Genomic DNA, 23087 nt, shown 5'->3' on the forward strand with positions numbered 1-23087 from the left:
TGTTGGAGGCAGTAATTTAGCAAGACAGTAATATTAATTAAAATATTTTTTTTAAGAAAAAGTAAAATTTCAAAAAAAAAAGTCAATTAACAGTTAAATTACTCTCTCCGACAGTTAAATAACTGATGGAGACAGTAATTTAGCAGCCAAGACAGTAATATTAATTAAAATATTTTTTTTAAGTAAAAACAAAATTATAAAAAAGGAAAAGAAAAAAAGTCAATAGAAAACCGTCTAAACCACAATCGTGGGGCTTGTTTGAGGCCATATAAGAACTTGTATAATTTGCAAACAAAACTTGGTTTGGATTCGTCAGTAGACCCTTTTGGTTGCTCCATGAACACTTCTTCTAGAATACCATGAAGGAAAGCGTTTGATACATTCAACAGCCAAATAGGACAACTAAGTGTAACTACCAATGATAACCAATCGTATAGTAGTCGGCTTTATTACCGGTGAAAAAGTATCATGAGAAATATATACTTGACATGTGTCTGCTTCATCGGAGGGTGCTTCATTGTGCATGGTCAATCTGCACTTCGCGTCTGCTCCAGCTTGACTCGGCTAGTGGTCGTTCTTATGTTCTTGCTGCAAATCGGCAAGGTTCATATACCTCTCTGCGCGAGATAAAAAATTCTTCGAAATCCAACTCGTGTCGTTTAGTAAATACACAATCAGCACACCGGAACGCCGTGGCGAAAGAAGCCATAAACATGTGTGCTACTAGCAAGTATTCGTACATGGGCCAATAAGAGCAACTCCAATGGGACTATCAAATGAATTATCAAATCTACAAACCACCTCTTTGATATCCCAAAATTAAAAATTTCTACTCCAATTGGAGTATCAAAATGGGCAAGTATATTGATATTTTACCTCTTTGAATGTAACAATAGATCATGGAAATTGAGTTATCAAAAAGAAAACTACCTAAACATCCAATCACAAAATGACACCTGATAATTACAAATAAAACCACTAAAAAACTTCCAATTGATTATTAATTTTGATAAAAATGGTTGGAGTTGATAAATTGTAAATAGATATTAAAATATTATCTTAATTATCAAATGAGTTTTTGATAATCCAATTTTGATGTTTAGTATTGGAGTTGCTGTAACATTAGTATTATTTACTATGCTGCCACTACACAACTCATATTTACTAATATAACCAATTCTCTTTTTTTTAGCAGAAACTAATATAACCAACTCAAGCAAACTAAAAAAGAACAAATTAAGAGAGTATGCAGCTACAAGAATTCAAACCCAGACACAGGTGTATAAAAATTTGATTCAAAAATTGCCCTCTAAAAATCAAATTCAACGTATACCCTCTCAAATTTCTTCCTTGCACCAGGCGTCCTCCACCTGGCTTGCACCTTCCTCCGTTTCCCTATCACCAACTCAGCCTGTAATTACCAACGCCGCCGCTGCCGCCGCATTGACGACTGGCGGTGCTTCTTTGACATAAAGAAAGAAACGGGCCGCCAAGATTCGGTTTGAAACAGAGCCCGCCATTGAGGTATGTCCCAAACTTCGAGATTTGATTATTTTTTCCTTATTCATTTTGGATTTTGATATTTTCTTCAAGTATATTGTTTATGAACTTCTTCAAATGCGGCATGGCATCATCACGGTGGATCCTTAGAATATGTTGACATAATCAATAATTTAATTGGTTTATAGAATATATGGGGATGGATCATGGTTATAGAATCGGAAAATATCGGCGTATCGTTTTCCTCCGTGCATCGTATCGTTATCGTAAGATATTTAACCAACTATTAAAAATAATAAAATAGATATATCTACATAATAAAAATACTATATAAAATGTAAAATTTTATTTTTTAAAGTCAAACCACTCATTCCTAATTTCCAATGTTTTGAAAACCGGACCGGACCAGCCGGTCCGACCGGTTGAACCGGGAACCGCTCCCCAGTCCGGTCCGGTTAGACAGCAAAACCCGGAAAATGCCAAAACCGGGGTCTGAAGGATCAAAACCGGGAAACCGGTGGTTTAACCGGAAAACCGGAAACCGGATCGAAAACCGGGTTTTTGAGAAAATTGCTATTTTGTTTCATAAATAGTCATATCTGGTGCAGCAGTGGCCTTTAACAACGAAAATGAAGTTCATGTATTTCTACGAAATCATTAGAGCAAAGAAATTTATTGTTTGTTGAAGATGAGAGATTGGACTTATGGTGTGGTGTGGCAGTGGAAGAAGAAGAGAGTGTTGTTGTTGACGGCGGATGAAAATAGTTGTAGGGTTTACTTTTTCTTTTTTTGTTTGTTTTCTTAAATGAGGATAGAAAAATTAAATGGGAAAAAGTGATTGGCAAAAAAATAGTCACAAATATACACACAACTCAATACAAATTTAGGTGGGTTTTACTGTATATTTATCAATTCTAATTTATTCCATTGGTTCCTCTTAGAAAGAACAAAAAAATTCTTCAAATGGTTAAATTAATTTACGTATAATTAGTTATTTATTTATATTTTCCATATATTCCAGGGTAAATTACAAACACCCCCTGAGGTATGGTCAAATTACAAAAACACCCCTCTTGTTTGGATAATTACAACCACCCCCCTCAACTCCTCAAATTTAGTGGAATTTTCGAGATTATATGTAATATTATCACTTTTGTACCCGTTTTATCCCATTCAAACTCTACATTATGAAGCAAGATGATCATAATATGTGATTTTTAGCTTGTATATATAAGTTTGTGGTGCATCGGAAACTGTATTTTTTACGCAAAACGAGTACGAACTAGAGCACATTTCACGGAATCTAGATGACTATGTTGAATTTGGCACCATAAAGGTGGAGGTCTAAGAAAAAATCATAGTTGAGGGGGGTAGATGTAATTATCCAAACAAGAGGGGGGTTTTTGTAATTTAATCATACCTCAGGGGGTGTTTGTAATTTACCCTATATTCCATGATATTTAGATAATTAATAATTAAATTAAATCTTTTAGATTCATGTTAAAGATAAGTATTTTATTTCTTAAATATGTTTCTAAGATAATCAATTAAAAATTATTTATAAATAATAAAAAATACAAAATAAGTAAAAACCCGGTTGGACCCCGATTGAACCGGTTCAACCGTGACCCAGCTGGCTCTCCGGTTCGATGTCCGGTCCGGTTTAAAAAACATTGCTAATTTCTTAAAAAAAAAACTAATCTATCATAAAATAGATCATAAATAGGACAAAAGTCACTGCTGCTCATAAAAATAACATCAACAAAGTTCAAATTTTGTCATTGATATGATATCTCACGATATATAACGGTATTTATGCATAGCCAATACATATTATGAGTTGTATCATTTTGATTGGGACCATACCGTCTCGCGATATATATATTGCGGTATCTCGCGAGTTTAACTAATATGTTTGCTGTAAAGAAGATTTTTTTTTAATTATTATTATTATTATTATTATTATTATTATTATTATTATTATTATTATTATTATTATTATTATTATTATTATTATTATTATTATTATTATTATTATTATTATTATTATTATTATTATTATTATTATTATTATTATTATTATTATTATTATTATTATTATTATTATTATTATTATTATTATTATTATTATTATTATTATTATTATTATTATTATTATTATTATTATTATTATTATTATTATTATTATTATTATTATTATTATTATTATTATTATTATTATTATTATTATTATTATTATTATTATTATTATTATTATTATTATTATTATTATTGTTATTATTATTATTGTTGTTATTATTATTATTATTATTATTATTATTATTATTATTATTATTATTATTATTATTATTATTATTATTATTATTATTATTATTATTATTATTATTATTATTATAATTATTATAATTATTATTATTATTATTATTATTATTATTATTATTATTATTATTATTATTATTATTATTATTATTATTATTATTATTATTATTATTATTATTATTATTATTATTATTATTATTATTATTATTATTATTATTATTATTATTATTATTATTATTATTATTATTATTATTATTATTATTATTATTATTATTATTATTATTATTATTATTATTATTATTATTATTATTATTATTATTATTATTATTATTATTATTATTATTATTATTATTATTATTATTATTATTATTATTATTATTATTATTATTATTATTATTATTATTATTATTATTATTATTATTATTATTATTATTATTATTATTATTATTATTATAATTATTATTATTATTATTATTATTATTATTATTATTATTATTATTATTATTATTATTATTATTATTATTATTATTATTATTATTATTATTATTATTATTATTATTATTATTATTATTATTATTATTATTATTATTATTATTATTATTATTATTATTATTATTATTATTATTATTATTATTATTATTATTATTATTGATATGCATAATTGGGCCAACCCAATGGGCCTACAAATTACTTTTCTACTGGGCCACGAGCCCAATATCGAAGACCACTATCACCGAGGCCCAATCACCTTCAAGTAAGGTTTGGGCCCGACAATCTCAACTAAACTATAAATAAAGGTTTGAATTCATTCCTTAAGGTACGTCCTATTAACCGAGCAATACGACAACTGTATTCTCTGGACTATTTCTATGATCAGCACGTCTGACTTGAGCGTCGGAGGGGTTTCCGCCGGATCAACCCCCGGCTTAGTTCATGTGTTCTATGATCGCAGGTACCTTAGGATCATCAAGTTGTCAAGCTACTGATCTGCTTTGCTCTCCCAGTTCGTTTTCTACACCACCCTAGGTGAGCTACATATTAGCATCATCATTTTGGCGCCGTCTGTGGGAACGATGCAAACCAGATCACGTAGCCAACAAGATCCTCCTGAGGCGTCTGCTCGGAGAGAAAATGACACAGCTAACGACCTCCCACCTCGTGGAGGCTCTGGCTTGCCACCTCCTCCTCATCCCATGGATCCGCCTCGCGAGGTTCAGGTGATCCCCCCTCGGGACCCACCACTCGCCGATCCATCACTCCCTGCTCCTCGAATGGTTCAAATAACCGAGGATGCGCTTCAACGCATGATAGCAGAAGCTTCAACTCGCGCTGCCACAGAGGCCGTGATCCAATATATCGCCACGATGGGAGCAAATGCTCCCAACACGATACCAGCACCTGCTCCACATGTGGAGCCACCTATGGCACCACCGCCATCGACTCCCTGAGGGCTTACCTCTGCCCCCAAAATATCTCGCTCGCCAAGGGTTATCGACTCCCTGGGGGTTTACATCGCCCCCAAAATATTTTGCTCGCCAAGGGTTATCGACTCCCTGGGGGTTTACATCGCCCCCAAAATATTTCGTTCGCCAAGGTTTATCAACTCCCTGGGGGCTTACAACTGCCCCCAAAACATTTCATTCGCCATGGGTCATCGACTCTCTGGGGGTCTACTTCCGCCCCCTCGAACGGTTCAGATAACCGAAGAGGACCTTCAACATATGATCGCCGAACCTTCAACAAGATCAACTTCTACTTGCTCCTCTAACGGTTCAGATAACCGAGGAGGCCCTTCAACTTATGATTACGGAAGCATCTTCCCGCGTTGCTACTGAAGCAGTAGCACAACGCATCGCCACAACGGAAACCAACGCTCCTCCTGTGGCTCCACCCATAGCACAACCTCAGAACAACAACCAACTTGCCACGTGCAGGTTCAGGTTTGACAACTTCTCAGGGCATCACCTGACGTCGTGACCGGGATCTCCTTCTAGACCATCCTGTGATGATCCTCGAGACATATCTCAGGACGTCACCTGACGTCGTGACCGAGATCCCCTTCTAGACCCCCTCGTGATGATCCTCGAGGCTATCTTCGAGATGACACTTGAGGTCGCGCTCGAGATCCACTTCGAAACCTTCAGCAAGACCCTCATCAACCAGCTCCACCTCACATGGTTCAGATAACCAAAGAAGATATTCGACATATGATCGACTAGGCCATTCAGATGTCCTACTTTAGCTACATCTGATGTCATACCTCAGGTACATCAGATGTCAACTACATCTGATGTCATACTTCGAGTACATCAGATGTCCTACTTCAACTACATCTGATGTCATACCTCAGGTACATCAGATGTCATACTTCAGCTACATCTGATGTCATACCTAAGGTACATCAGATGTCCTACTTCAGCTACATCTGCTGTCATACCTCAGGTACATCAGATGTCAACTACATCTGATGTCATACCTCAGGTACATCAGATGTCATACTTCAGCTACATCTGATGTCATACCTCAGGTACATCAAATGTCAACTACATCTGATGTCATACTTCGAGTACATCAGATGTCCTACTTCAACTACATCTGATGTCCTACCTCAAGTACGTCAGATGTCCTACTTCAACTACATCTGATATCATACTTCAAGTACATCAGATGTCATACCTCAGGTACATCAGATGTCAACTACATCTGATGTCATACTTCGAGTACATCAGATGTCCTACTTCAACTACATCTGATGTCATACCTAAGGTACATCAGATGTCCTACTTTAGCTACATCTGCTGTCATACCTCAGGTACATCAGATGTCAACTACATCTGATGTCATACTTCGAGTACATCAGATGTCCTACTTCAACTACATCTGATGTCATACATCAGGTACATCAGATGTCATACTTCAGCTACATCTGATGTCATACCTAAGGTACATCAGATGTCCTACTTCAGCTACATCTGCTGTCATACCTCAGGTACATCAGATGTCAACTACATCTGATGTCATACCTCAGGTACATCAGATGTCATACTTCAGCTACATCTGATGTCATACCTCAGGTACATCAGATGTCAACTACATCTGATGTCATACTTCGAGTACATCAGATGTCCTACTTCAACTACATCTGATGTCCTACCTCAGGTACATCACATGTCCTACTTCAACTACATCTGATGTCCTACCTCAGGTACATCAGATGTCCTACTTCAACTACATCTGATGCCATACTTCAAGTACGTCAGATGTCCTACTTCAACTACATCTGATATCATACTTCAAGTACATCAGATGTCATACCTCAGGTACATCAGATGTCAACTACATCTGATGTCATATTTCGAGTACATCAGATGTCCTACTTCAACTACATCTGATGTCATACCTAAGGTACATAAGATGTCCTACTTCAGCTACATCTGCTGTCATACCTCAGGTACATCAGATGTCAACTACATCTGATGTCATACCTCAGGTACATCAGATGTCATACTTCAGCTACATCTGATGTCCTACCTCAGGTACATCAGATGTCCTACTTCAACTACATCTGATGTCCTACTTCAACTACGTCAGATGTCCTACTTCAACTACATCTGATATCATACTTCAAGTACATCAGATGTCCTACTTCAACTACATCGGATGTCCTACTTCAAGTACATGAGATGTCTTATAGCCATGAGAGAACTCTCGAGTCGCTACTACGTCGCAGCGGGACAACTCCCCGACGCCTACACTTAACCTCGAGACAGCTCTTGAGTCGTTACCACGTCGCAGCGGGACAACTTCCCCGACAATAATATTTAGCCTCGAGACAACTCTCGAGTCGATATAACATCTGGGCGATACAACTCCCCAGTTACTACTTACCCGTGTGACAACTCTCGCGCTTCAACTAAATTGTGGTGAAACATGTCTCAAAATGCTCGGCCCTACCACCTCGCGACGAGACAACTCGTTCGAGGCTACCACGCGCAAACGCGACCTCCGACGCCCAGGCCTTGCGCTGCAATGCCGCGCACGCCCTTGCCGCCGCGCGCGCCCGCCGGCCTTGCGCCCCAACACCGCGCCGCGCGCCCCCTAGCCTTGCGCCTTTAGCAGGCGCTAGCGCCGTGCGCCCTCGCCGACGCGCGCTAGCGCCGCACGCCCTCGCCGACGCGTTCTAGCGCCGCACGCCCTCGGCGAGCGCCTTCGCCGACATGCGCTAGCGCCGCGCGCCTATCCCTCGCGCATCATCGCCTTGTGCTCCCACGCCATGCGTACTATCCCCGCATCACGTAACTCCTCCTGAGCTGGGGGGCTAACACACCCCAAGGGTTGGACATCCCATCCCACAGGCTGGGTATCCCCTCACCTCTCTACATCAATTTCAGCGTATAATCGCGGAAGCTTCAACTTGTGCTACCACTGAAGCAGTGGCACCATACATCGTCATAGCAGGAGCCAACGCTCCTCCTCGTGAGGCCCCACTAGGTCCTCAACATGATCAATTTCTACTTACTTCTCGAACGGTTCAGATAACCGAAGAAGACCTTCAGTGTATGATCACGGAAGATTCAACTCGTGCTGCCACTGAATCGGGGGCACCATATATCGCCAAGGTTGGGCATCTCACCTCAATGGTTCGTGATCCCTTCATCCTAAATGGGGGGCTATCCCATCCTAAAGTTGGGTATCTCATCTCAAGGGTGGTACATCCACTTACCTTTCAACCCCAAGGGGTTTCACATCCCATCAAGTGTTTCACGTCCCTACTTCAAAAAATAGAAAAAATGGTCTGACGCGCACGCGCGAACCAGCGGCACAACCGTGCACATCCACCTCAGACCATAGGTCTCGAGCGCCTCATCCTACAGTGGGCAGTTATCCCCATCCTAAGGTTGGGCATCACCCTTACCTCTCAACCCCAAGTGGGTTCACATCACATCGCAAGAGACGAGGATAATCTTCCTACTCAAAAAATAGAACATCCCCAAGGGGGTGAATATCAACCACCAAAAAATAGAAGAAAAAAGAAGAAAACGAAAAAAGAGAAGAAGAAAAAAGAGAGTAAAAGAAGAAGAAACAAAAGAAGAAGGAAGAAGATGAAAAACAGAAGAAGAAAGAAAAAATAAGAAGAAAAAGGAGAGCTGCAGCCGAGCCGCGCGCGGGAGCCGAGCCAAGCCGCGCGCGCGCGGCTCCATTCAAAAAAAAAAAAAAAAAAAAAAAAAAAATCTCACACGCGCGCGCGCCTTCCCATGCACGCGCGCGCGCCTCCCAAGGCCACCTTGGAGCGCGCGCTCCCACCTAATTGGGCACAACTTTTTCTACTCTCCACCAAATTGCGCGTAGATTTCACCTCGCTTCACCAAATCGCCCGAGAATTTCAACGCGCTCCACCAAATCGCGCGAACTCTTCAACGCGCCTACCAAATCGCGCTCGCTATCAAACGGATAAATAAAAAAAACATTTTCTCCATGCCATGCCAACGATTAACGCAAGACTACAGCACAGATCTACTCTCAATACGATCCGGTACTCCTTTCTACTTGGCTCCCACATCGTCTCGAGAGTGGGGGGCTTCCGAGTCAACTCCCACGAGGAGCAAACTCGCTCAGTACTACCACCCGCAACGAGACAACTCCCACGAGGAGAGAAATCGCTCAGAGCAACATCAATCCACACACTCGTCAGTCGCGCGTCATCCAATGATTCTACAACTTCGCTGCGAGACAACTCCCATGAGGAAACAACTCGCCCGAACTTCACTATATAATCACAAGCTCAAGTTAGCACGATTACAACCCTAGAAACACTTAGAAATATTATGGGAATTTATATAGCCTGGCCAGCTTGATTACTCAGATTTATCTACTTGTTTTCGATGGGTACTTTATTAAAACGTGGCCACGGTCCAAACATACTTAAGACCCACGAGGTCTAACAAGGGGCACGACCCCCATAAAAAAAAAATCTTGAGAGTCTGATCCCCTCCTCAAGTACATCACGCACAAGGCTATATGTAAACACATATAAGCAACGCGTCAAAACATTGACAATGTCGAAAAATAACAACTCCCACGAGGAGAATACTAGCTCCGTGCTACTACATTATCGTGAGACAACTTCCACGAGGACGTAACTCGATCAACTCGATTACCCCAGAGACAACTCCCACGAGGAGATTACTTGATCCGTGCTACTACATTATCGCGAGACAACTCCCACGAGGAGATAACTCGATCAACACTATTACCCCGCGACAAGACAACTCCCACGAGGAGATAATTCGCTACTACATCGTCGCGGGACAAAACCGACGACTCAATTAACTTACATCGCGACAACCTTGTCGCGCTATGCGCCAACGCGCATTCATGCCCCTCCGACATACGCTCTAACGCGTTTTCGCACACCATTGACTACTACAATTTTTACTCTCGACACGATCCGTCACCCATTTCAACATGGCCCCCACATCGAATCGAGAGTGGGGGGCTTAATGATATGCATAATTGGGCCAACCCAATGGGCCTACAAATTACTTACCTACTGGGCCACGAGCCCAATATCGAAGACCACTATCACCGAGGCCCAATCACCTTCAAGTAAGGTTTGGGCCCGACAATCTCAACTAAACTATAAATAAAGGTTTGAATTCATTCCTTAAGGTACGTCCTATTAACCGAGCAATACGACAACTGTATTCTCTGGACTATTTCTACGATCAGCACGTCTGACTTGAGCGTCGGAGGGGTTTCCGCCGGATCAACCCCCGGCTTAGTTCATGTGTTCTATGATCGCAGGTACCTTAGGATCATCAAGTTGTCAAGCTACTGATCTGCTTTGCTCTCCCAGTTCGTTTTCTACACCACCCTAGGTGAGCTACATATTAGCATCATCAATTATTATTATTATTATTATTATTATTATTATTATTATTATTATTATTATTATTATTATTATTATTATTATTATTATTATTATTATTATTATTATTATTATTATTATTATTATTATTATTATTATTATTATTATTATTATTATTATTATTATTATTATTATTATTATTATTATTATTATTATTATTATTATTATTATTATTATTATTATTATTATTATTATTATTATTATTATTATTATTATTATTATTATTATTATTATTATTATTATTATTATTATTATTATTATTATTATTATTATTATTATTATTATTATTATTATTATTATTATTATTATTATTATTATTATTATTATTATTATTATTATTATTATTATTATTATTATTATTATTATTATTATTATTATTATTATTATTATTATTATTATTATTATTATTATTATTATTATTATTATTATTATTATTATTATTATTATTATTATTATTATTATTATTATTATTATTATTATTATTATTATTATTATTATTATTATTATTATTATTATTATTATTATTATTATTTATTATTATTATTATTATTATTATTATTATTATTATTATTATTATTATTATTATTATTATTATTATTATTATTATTATTATTATTATTATTATTATTATTATTATTATTATTATTATTATTATTATTATTATTATTATTATTATTATTATTATTATTATTATTATTATTATTATTATTATTATTATTATTATTATTATTATTATTATTATTATTATTATTATTATTATTATTATTATTATTATTATTATTATTATTATTATTATTATTATTATTATTATTATTATTATTATTATTATTATTATTATTATTATTATTATTATTATTATTATTATTTATTTAATATGGATGATTTATAATTTGTGGGGGAGTTTTCCATCGATGAGTTTTTGAGTAAAATATTTATTCGTTGTTCATTGTTAGGTGATATGCCTAATTGGGCCAATCCAATGGGCCTACAATCTCTTTACCTATTGGGCCACGAGCCCAATATCGAAGACTATTATCACGGAGGCCCAATCACCTTCAAATAAGGTTTGGGCCCAACAATCTTATCTAAGCTATAAATAAAGGTTTGAACTCATTCCTCAAGGTACGTCCTAATAACTGAGCAATACTACAATACGTATTCTCTGGACTATTTCTATGATCAGCACGTCTAACTTGAGCGTCGGAGGGGTTTCCGCCGGATCAACCCCCGGCGTAGTTCACGTGTGTTCATTTCGCAGGTACCTCAGGATCATCAAGTTGTCAAGCTACTGATCTGCTTTGCTCTCCCAGTTCGTTTTCTACACTACCCCAGATGATCTAAGTATTTAGCATCATCACTTTCTGAGATTTTGTTGCTTGATACAACTTTTCCTGACTTAAATCAAAACTCTGCTGATTTTAGCCATTAAGATGGGTAGGATGGAAATGTAGGAACTTGAGAATTCTTGGGATTTGGCAATTTCATTTTTCCGGTTGACTCTTGACCCATCAGCGCCTCGTGGTCATGTCTAATATAAACATGTTACTTTATGATCCAATAAGCAGTTTAACACCGGCAGCGAGTTTTGCTTTTAGCAAAGCAGCGCCTTCTCTAGCTATTGCCATCCGATCGCTATCCACAATGTCTGCTTCACCTTGTTTAGCCATTACATTCTCGTACTTGCGAAAAACATTAGGTTTAATTCGACGAAAATCAATAACTATTTTCTTGAGTGAAGTAGCATTCTCAACCACATACTCAGCCAGTTCAACATCAATATCACCGCCTGCAAAACCTTCTATCTGAAGCACTTCAACACCAAGATGTCTATTTTGTGCTTTAACAGTATGAATCGTTCTTCGCATAAAATTTTCAGACCATTGGAGCTATCACCAAAAAAAAAAAATTAAATTAATTATATTTTTTTAGTTTTTTCGTTCGATTCGAAAACTCAACTCACCTTCAATACAAGCTCACGTAATGAAGGTGCAACACTCATTAGGGGAGTAAAACACAGTAGACTTTGATATCCACTTGGGCGCATAATATCGAGTACTAATTTCTTGAGCTTAGGTAAATCTGGACATTTTGCAAGTACATAATCCTGAAACAATAAGTTTAATCTCAACAATTTCAGACAAAAAAAAAAAGAATTTATTAAGAAAAGAAAAAGAAAAAAGGATATAATACTAACCTGAAATATAGATGTGTGAAGTGTCAGAGACTCGAGCTGAGAAAGAAAACCCGATAATTGGTTCATATAATCAATTAATATCACAGGACTCATTGCCCCAAGGGATAAATTAATAAGAGACGAAACATTCTTCAAGGCAATGGGAATCCTATAAAACCCACAGAATGCAAACAAACGCAGATTCGGTGCGCAGATCTCGACGCTTTTACAAGCACCTGTGGTGGCTATTTCCAAACGCCTCAGCCGAATCAACGGGGAACTAATTGTCAATTTCTTCAGGTAGCTTGAATATATAATACATAATTCTTCGAGTAACGGACAATTGGATACGAAGAAGTTGAGAGTCTCTTCAGTTACCTCAACTTCAACCAGACTGAGTTTCACTAGCGATTCGCAACATGAAATGCCGAGAGGTAAAATACGCGAGCACTCGACGCTGTCGTACATGTTTGGGAAAGTGTATTGCGCATCTGATAAACCAGTTAGCTTCGAATCAAATTCAATTCTAGCCTTTTAACCTTCTTTTCAAATGCAAATTTTAACCATTTATATATATCATCGGCAGCACTCTTATCTAAATCGAACGATATTCGAAACTCTTGTATGGCTTCGCCAGAATGTAGGCTGACTACTCTGTTCACCCATCTCACAAATTTTGTCCTTTCGGCTTTAAGCGATGTCCTTTCTTGATCCAATTTGAAGAGCACTCTCGAAGCATCAAAGTCAAGAATCGAGCTGAACATCCAAAAGTATCTCCATCTGCGAAAAAGGAGGTTAGTCCTTTCTGCTTCTATCACCGGCAAGCGTGAAACAATCGAAATTAGCAGTTCATCGGGCAGGCGATCGATCGAATCTTGTGTACACTGAATAAATAAATACCAATTTATTTCAAGATATAATTCTCAATGCAGCTAATAATGTTCTATTTTCTTTACCTTGCTTAAAATCTTTTCTATGGGTCGAATAAATACGAGAGCGAGTTAATTATAAATTAGCAACCCCTTTTCAACATATAATCAAAGCAGCTAAAAGATATAATCAAAGCAGCTAAAAGGTTCGATCTGTTTTACCTTGAGGTCAAAATTGCTCGTAATTCTATCTAACTTGACGTAAAATGACATAATTGCCCTGAAAGTTGAAGTACCCACCAATTTTACCCTCTTCTCTCTCATCCAACTTCATCTTCAAACTTCCGCAGAACTGTCAAAAAAAACTTGTGAACGCCGTCGGTTGGAACCAGCTCCTCCGACGATGACCATCAGCAACCTCCCTTCTTCCTCAACTCCCCGCTTCCTTTGACCCATTAAACAACCCGAATCCGTCCCACTTTTCCCTGACCCGGGACGATGACCCACTCGAGCTTAATGAATGCAACTTCGCCTGGTTATTTTACCTTCTCGTATTCGTGCTCAATCATTTTCCCTTCTCTGAATCTTTGATTTGTTCAGTATTCCTTCGCTCACTCCCCATCATCTTCCACACATACATTTTTCTCTAGCGCAACTCACCTGTTCGACAATATGCCTCAATGAAAATTTCCTATTAGTTTTTCGAAATGTCGTTAGCCCATGCAAACTTTTGCTCACTCTTCCGTCCATTGACTCGTGCATTTCTCCACTATTCCTCATCATCCTCACAAGAATCCATACTCGCAGCAATCGAATCTAAGACATACCACAAAATACCCGACCTCCTCCTCAATAATTCCTCCTCTCGAAATCCAAATCCATTTTCATCTCTCTCCACACTTTCCCCAAGCCATAAATCCCTCGTCATAGACGAAATTCTTCAGTCCTTCATCTCCATCCGCCCCCGCTCCCGCCCCAATTCCGCCTACTCCCACCTCCTATCCTACATTCTCAACACCCAAAATCCTCTCCCTCTCGCCCTCGCCGTCATCCAACGCACCCTCCGCTCCGGCTGTCTCCCGGTTCCACAAACTCACCTCCTCCTCTCCAACGCGTGGATCCTACGCCTACACAAATATCAAGACACCGTTCAAACCCTCCTATCGGAAATGCGCTCCATCGGATATTCTCCGGATTGTGGTACCTGCAACTACCTCATTCTCTCTCTCTCCAAAGTCGATTGCCTCGAAGAAGCTCTTGGTGTCTTGCGTGGGATGGGGAAAGTGGGTTGTGTTCCGGATATAGATAGTTTCGGTATTTTGATTAGTAGGATGAGCGAGCTGAGAATGATTCTTGGGGTTGTGGAGATGGTGAAGGAGATGGTGGATGTTCACTTGCTGAGTCCGAGAAAGGAGACAGTTGTGAAAGCAGTGGATGCTATGAGGGCGAATCGGGAAATAACGAGGGCCGTTGAGATGATTGAGTTCTTGGAGGGTAAGGGTGTGGATGTTGGATTTGATGTGTATGAGTTGGCTCTCGAGGGTTGCTTGGAGGTTCAGAGGTTCGTTTTGGCGGGAAAGTTTGCGATTAAAATGACTGACAAAGGGTTCATACCGTATATAAGGGTGAGGCAGAGGGTTTTCGAGCGTTTGGTTGGAGTTGGAGAAACGGGGCTTGCTTCTGCTGTGAGACAGAGGTTTGCAGAGTTGAAATCTTGAGATTTTTGTTTTTTAATTTTTTGGGATTAATTAAGCTCTATGTTGCTTGCTTGATTTTGTATTATATATATATATATATATATATATATATATATATATATATATATATATATATATATATATATATATATATATATATATATATATATATATATATATATGTATATATATATATATATATATATATATCATGTGTCTAAAAAGAAAGGTTGCTAAAAGGAGGTAAGTAATAATTATAAAAGAGAATCATGAGCTAAAATACAAATGAATTAAAGAATGAAGGCAGATTCTATTCTAATTACATGTGATACATGTGATACATGACAACTATAATGTTTCTTGTTTTGCGTCGAGTTCGTCCTTGATGTCTATAACCACATGTACATCATCGAGTTTTTTGTGATCCTTTAAAGAATCGAGTTTTCGGAAAAGGGCTTTTTGGGAAAGTGCATCTACAAAAACCGATATTCTCTCGACGCATTAATCACATCCACAAGTATGGATGTTGTGACAAGAGGTGGCATGATTTTTCCGAGGTCTATTTTGATGGGGGTCAACAGTAACGACGACGAGTTTTCGAGTACGATTTTGAGTTCATCGGCTGCAGATTTCGAATTACATATGTGGATTCGAGCAACCGATAATTGTAGAACGGTCATCTCTTTTGTCGCGGAGGCTAATTCTTTCAGGGCCTTTCCCAATTCCGTGCTCAGTTTCTTGCATGCCGGTTCGATTTCTAGATCGAATTCCGATTCTGATTCCCGAGGTTTGGAGTTGATGCAATATCCAGTGCTAATTAGAGTTTGGATATGATTGGCACATTCTCTTGTAAGAACTCCAATCTCTAAGTAGTGTTTCCATGGATGATGTATCTAAATCCACCATGTGGAGGCTCCCACCATGCAAAATTTGCCTGAAAATATATAATCCATTTTATTAATTCAATATATATATATATATATAAAAATATAGTTACAGGTTTAATTTACTAAGCAAGGATTCCTCAGTTGCTTTTGAGTCTAGAACATTTTTATGGCCTTCCAGATACAACTTGTCAATCTTATCAGTAGAAATTTCACCACCATAGCATGTATTAATATTTAATATATAGTCAATATTAATTAATAAAATACACATTACGAATTTAAAAAAAGTAGTAATAATAATGTATTAATTCGGATCCATACCTAGGAAGAAGGTGGCAAGCTTATCAATATTTCCAGAAACAAGAAGATGCAAATATTGACCCGCCCAAACGGGGCAAACGGATACGGATACTAGGATGCTTATCGCCCCGCCCATGAAAATGGTGCTCAGCCTTTGATGGCCCAATACCGGAATCTCGGTAACACGGTAACCCAATATCGCTACTAAAGTAAATGTGAGTATGAATATAACCACTCCATGATCGTATTTGTTTTTTATGCGTGGGATAAATCACATATATGTTGATGCTGCAGCTGCATATATTTATAAAAAAAATCTTAATAATAACTGAATAAAATTTATTATTTTTAATTTTCAGCAGGAATAGATCGGAAATTCGTTTAATTACCTAAAAGAAAGACCAAAATTCCAAGAATGTTAAATAATCAAGAGAAAGAGATAAGATGCAGAGGATAAGGAAATGTCATCTATGTATTTTTCATTCCAAGTGTTTCAAAAGACTTTACATCATATATATATGGTTACATATGGTAACCCTAATTGACTAGAGAGTGACATGTGTATATTAAGAATTATTCAGTGTATTTGTGCCGTTAGAGTGAGAGTGCTCCTGTGTGGTTGGTGTAATGCTATCACGCCCCCTCGAGCCAAGCTGGGAAGGAACGACGGCGAGGCTCGAACAAAGAAGAATGAACTGAGTTTTTGACAAAGGCTTCGTGATGATATCAACTAATTGGTCTTTGCTGGAAAGAAATGAGACTTCCAGTGCTTTTGCGTGAATCCAATCGCGTACAAAGTGATAATCTATGTCCACATGCTTTGTTGGGGAATGAATGACTGGATTCTTGGAAAGGTAAGTTGTACCCAAATTATCACAAAATAGAATCGGAGATGAAGAAGAAGTAATCCCCAATTCCGTGAGAAGTGATTGCAGCCAAAGTAATTCACAGGTTGCATTGGCAAGGGCCTTGTATTCGGCTTCAGTACTAGATCGGGCAATGGTAGACTGTTTCTTTGAGCTCCAAGAGACGAGACTTGGACCAAAGAATATACAAAAATCACCCGTGGATTTTCTATCATCAGGGGAACCACCCAATCGGCATCCGTATAGGCTGTCAAGGTATGAGTTTGAGACGACTGAAGGTGAAGACCAAGATCGATAGTGTTGGCACCAGATTTCTATTTGTAAAGATTGAAGAAATCCGACATATGTGGAAACTAAAGATTGGCAAAGATTTGTTTTCCATGTTTATTTTGGAATTAATTAGAGTCCTATTCTTGTAATATTTTTATTAGGACTTAGATTTATTTCCATTCTAGTTAGGTATCTCTTGTACTTATCTAGAATAGAAGTAGAAATCGACTAGGATTCTATTACCTAGTTAAATCGATTTCTTAGGGCGCAAGTTAGGTTTAGGGTGGTGATTTCGTGCCTATATAAGGCCCTCAACCTCATATGAGTCCTATGGAGCTTTAATCAGAAAAATCCCAGCATAAAGGCTTTGAAGGGTGCAGCCCGTGCTGCAGCCCCGTCGGCACATCAAGTGTGGCAACATAACAGGTTTCTTCTACCAGACCATAAAGAAGATCGGCGTTTCGAGAGAAGTGCTTAAAAGATCTCGGGAGAGGTCGATCCGCCGTTTGAAGGGAGTTCAACATTGGAGGAAGTCCAAGAGTGCGGAGGAGGAATTGCTTTGATTATCAACAAGTTCGAGTCGTGTGCAAGAACGGCGTATCACATAAAGGGGAGTCTTTAGTGTTTTATTAAGTCCTATTAATGTTCACTTAAATCTGAACTAGTTTTGCAAGTCCTCGTGGATGTAGGGTACATTTGTATCCGAACCACATTAAATTCTTGTGTTCTTTATTCTGCTTTTAGTAGGTTAGTTACTGTGACAACACAAGAATCCCGTTACCACACCTAATGTCGTAACACGTGGTCTGTCTCAACAGATGAGTGGACTTTGATAGGCATTTAAATTCAACAGATAGTTTGTTTCAAATAAAGAAGAATCCGTTTTACAGACTGCCAGTGGGATAGGCGAGGGGAGTGCATGTACTGACATACCCGATTCACCGAAAAGGCAAGATCAGGACGAGTGAATAATAGATATTGCAAACTTCCAACAATACTTCAATATAACGATGGATCTTCAAATGAGGGAGAATCAAAGGCGGATAATTTGGTAGAAGGTGCCATAGGACTGCTTACCCCGTTGCAATTCAACATATTCGCTCTTTGCAGGAGATCAAGAACGTACTTCCTTTGAGATAAAACGAGACCCGAAGAACTAGGGGAACACTCCAAGCCGAGGAAATAATGCAAGTCACCCATATCTTTCACCGGAAAATCATTACTGAGGGATTTGATCAAGTTCGCAACAGCCGACGAGGAAGAAACATTGAAAACTATCATGAACGTAGACAAGGAAATAGAGAACGATGGAATCATTCCGATAAATAAATAGTGAAGCATCAGATTTTGAAGCAATAAATCCCAATTCAAGAAGTTTGGAACTCAACCGAGCAAACCACGCTCGTGGGGCCTGTTTGAGCTCATACAAAGCTCGATTCAACTTGCACACATATTCGTAGGGCCGGTGCTTGCAAGGGGGCATGGGGGGGCTGATGACCCTCAAGAAAAAGATTTTTTTTTTTTAGATATTTGGTATTTTATTTTTTGAATATTACTTTTGGCTCCCCCAAAGTTTTTGTAAATATGTGTCTTAACCCATTATTTGTTTAGTTTCTTCTCCATATCTTATATAAATTATAGATAAATATATCATATTTAATATAAAATATAAAATAAGATGCTTAAAACTTGTATTATTTTAAATAAAATTTATGAATATTACTTATTTTTGAATTTTTTTTATCAATGCCTTGAGATCGTGCCATGAATCTTCGAAATATTAAGTCCAATACATTATTAGAATAATTTGAATTAATTTAGAATTTTCTGTGATGAATAAAATATGATATAATTATAATATATATGATATTTTAATTAAAAATTAGTAATATAAACTTATTTTTGCAATGTTTTGTGAAACTATATTTTTTTTCAGGGCGCTGCCCCGAACCCCAAAATTTTAGTTAGCCCCTCCTACATTTTGATCCTGGTTCCGCCCCTAAATGCACCTGAAAAAAAAACGAAAAAAATGGTATTTAAATTAAAATTAAAAATATATATATATTATATACTAATGAAATTAAAACAAGTTCATGTGTGTATTATTAATAATAAGGTTTAACGGGTTCTTACCAACGCTACTCAATTGAAAAACGACCACAACAGTTAAGATAGCCGACATTGCTGCTTGTCCGAACAATCCATCGTACAACGGTCGTAAGTAGTAGAGGAAAGAGAGGAGCGTGATAGCCAACCCAACTTTAACGGAGTGCATAATTCTTCTCCGGTCTTCATCTCTGATTTTCCCAATTTCCGTAACATTGGATTTATCGAACTTTTCACAAATGCCCTTGAAGAAATTATTAACTCTCTCGCATGCAGATCATATATTTCTCTTGCTTTGCCGAATATTCAATTGTATTATCCATGTGTATACGTAATAATCAAGAAACAAGAAAATTTATGCTCGAATTTAAAAGAAAATTGCAAAGAGTAGTATATACTTTCTGCAGACTAATTCAAAACAGAGCAAATTAAGGTTATTGTGAAATTATGGTGGTAGGCTTGCGAATTTATAATGTGATGAGTTTTGAGTGTTTCCTTTAATTAATGCCAATTTACAAGTATGGTAATTCTTATTTATGGTAATAATATTTAGTTAGAGTTAGAAGCATGAAAATTTGTAAAATATATTTATTTTAATTGTTGTAGGCTTTCCCTGTGCTGTTGTAATTAAGTTGTAAATAAGCGATACAAATCTTTTTTATTTCAAAATTCATAGATCTTATAATTTCACACATATACATATTTTATTAGTTAAATTACCCTCAACCATCTTAATACCCAATTAAAATATCTTGAGGTATTGATAATTCGAAATACCCACTCAAATTAATTGAACGTTAGAAATCCTAACATTAGGGGATGGTTGTAATTTCGAATACTACATGAACTTTAAAGTTATAATATCATATCATGGGTAAATATAACATTTAAATAATTAAAAATTCTAGTTCTTTTTTAGCTTTAATCCCACTTTGCACCCTTAAAATATACTATTTTGGCACTTTACATCCTCGAAATAAATTAATAGCAATTGAATCCAAGACATACCACAAAATACCCGACCTCCTCCTCAATTCTTCCTCTCGAAACCCAAACTCATTCTCTGCTCTCAAGATTTGCACTCTTTGATTAATCAATTGCTGGATGATTACAAATGAATGAGTCTACTCTATTTAAACAAATCCACCTCCTGAATGGATGGTGGTGATCATCTTTCTAAAGGCTACAATTAAGTCCTACGATTAGTTATACGATCTCCTTCCAAATATATATAAATGAAGATTCTCTAAGGATCAGGATCTTCTAGAATCACTCTTGAACTTAATTCGGCTCCGTTCATCTTGGGCTCGCTTGATGGGTCGACTGTAAGTTCCAAGGCAAAATGGACAGCCCGTGACACTCCGCTCCGGCTGTCTCTCTGTCCCACAAACACACCTCCTCCTCTCCAATGCATGGACCCTACGACTACAAATATCAATACACCAGTTCAAACCCTCGTATCGGGAATGAAATCCATCGGATATTCTCTCTCTCTGCAAAGTCGACCGCCTAAAGAAGTTCTCGATGTCTTTTTTTGCGGGAATGGGTAAAGTGCGGTGCGTTCCTGATAGGGATATTTTCGGTACTTTGATATGTAGGATGAACACTTGTTGGATCTGAGAAAGGACGACGGTTGTGAAAGCTGTGGATGCTATGAGGGCGAATCAGGAAATAACAAGGGCCGTTGAAATGATCGAGTTCTTGGAAGGGAAAAATGTTGATGTGGGGTTGGAGGCGTATGAGTAGGCTCTCGAGGGTTGCTTGGAGGTTCGTCGGTTTATTTTGGCGGGAAATTTTGCGGTTAAAATGACTAACCAAGGGTTTATACCGTATATAAGAGTGAGGCAGAGGGTTTTCGAGGGTTTCGTTGGAGTTCGAGAAATCGGTATGCGTATGCTGATTGTCGTTTCAGTTTTATCGGTCGTTCCGATTTCTGATGTGATTTTGACCCTTTCTTCACTCCATATTTGGCAAAACTAAAAACACCATATGTGTAGTTAGACATGGCCACGGGGCGGGTCCGGGTCCGACTTTTAGAGGACCCGAAACCAACCCGTGGGGAGGCGGGTCCGGGTCCCAACCGGTTTTCGGGTTTTTTTTTTTTATAATTTGTTTTTCCAAATAACTACAAGAACGAGAAAAAAAACTTAAAATGAAACTTGAAAAAACTTGAGATTAACTTTAAATTCAAAATTACAAAAGAAAAATAGAATTTAAACACTAAACAATTTTAGAAAATAATAATTTAAAAAATGAAACGATTAGGATCTTGAGACATAAACTAAATAAAAAGAGAGTTGTGAAGATTGGATAGTTAAATTCATATTTATTTAATTATTTTATTTTTACAAACCTATACTTAGTGATCACAATGAAATTGAACCAACAATCAAATTCAACAAAAATACGAGAAAAAACTTTATATTAAAACTTGATGTAAAGTTAAATGATATGCACAGTCATAATTAGTATAAAAAACCAAAAACACATTTACGAATTATAAAAAAAATAATAAAGTGTATTCAAAATTCTATAAAATTAAATGTACCAAAAAAGCATTCTAGAGCCTCCAAACATAAAGTACCTTATCAAACTAAGAGTAACAAATTCACACAACGAGTAATAAAATATAGTTAATTATTATTTTTATTATTGAAAACTATGAAATATTAATTAAAAAGAATGGAAACTACAAAAATGCTTATTTCATTCATCAAATAAAAAAATAATTTGATGGTATATTTTATTTCCTTCCAAAATCGTCCAACTCCTCAGCCACATCATCTAGTTTACTTTTAGGGGCAATTTGGTATAGGTCCCTCTATATTATAATTTATGTGTGTAGATCCAAGTCAAAATTTTCATGTTTTAATAAATTAATAATATTTATTATGGCAAAAATATCCTTAATTAAATCAGATCAAATCTCCAAAAATCTCTCTATCAAAACAAATTCCCAAACATCTCACTTCCAAATATAAACTAAAACGATAAATTAATTCATAAAAAAATATACAATTTATTTTACAAACTCATACTCTAAAAACGCCACCGGCTATGATTCGGGAACTGCGACGCCTATGACTCCGCGAACTGCAAATAGCAAACTGAAAATTAGATTTTATATTATTTAATTGCAAACAACAAAATACCTATGATTTCACCAAATGCA

At 36.6% G+C, this 23087-nt stretch overlaps 1 protein-coding gene, 1 non-coding gene and 2 pseudogenes across 2 annotated transcripts; 2 read left to right on the forward strand and 2 right to left on the reverse strand.

Annotated features, from left to right (window-relative positions):
- Positions 1–12294: 12294 nt before the first annotated feature.
- On the reverse strand, positions 12295–14358 carry LOC105953565 (F-box protein At5g03100-like). The gene is made up of 5 exons (XM_088815190.1): positions 14335–14358; positions 13510–13804; positions 12942–13411; positions 12708–12851; positions 12295–12633 (listed from the first exon to the last, which is right to left on the reverse strand). Exons 1-5 carry the CDS (start codon positions 14356–14358, stop codon positions 12295–12297), a joined length of 1272 nt encoding a protein of 423 aa, XP_088671316.1.
- Positions 14097–15567, forward strand: LOC105953564 (pentatricopeptide repeat-containing protein At1g06270). Its single transcript, XR_016030281.1, has one exon. It is a non-coding gene; the product is annotated as a pentatricopeptide repeat-containing protein At1g06270 (transcript).
- A 392-nt stretch (positions 15568–15959) lies between these two features.
- On the reverse strand, positions 15960–17090 carry LOC148771714 (aluminum-activated malate transporter 8-like; annotated as a pseudogene).
- Positions 17091–17503: 413 nt separating this feature from the next.
- LOC105953563 (uncharacterized) lies at positions 17504–22010 on the forward strand (annotated as a pseudogene).
- The last annotated feature ends 1077 nt before the right edge of the window (positions 22011–23087 follow it).

The sequence above is a fragment of the Erythranthe guttata genome, chromosome 3, assembly GCF_056151865.1.
Source record: "Erythranthe guttata isolate IM_541 chromosome 3, IM_541, whole genome shotgun sequence".
Taxonomy (NCBI): Eukaryota; Viridiplantae; Streptophyta; class Magnoliopsida; order Lamiales; family Phrymaceae; genus Erythranthe; species Erythranthe guttata.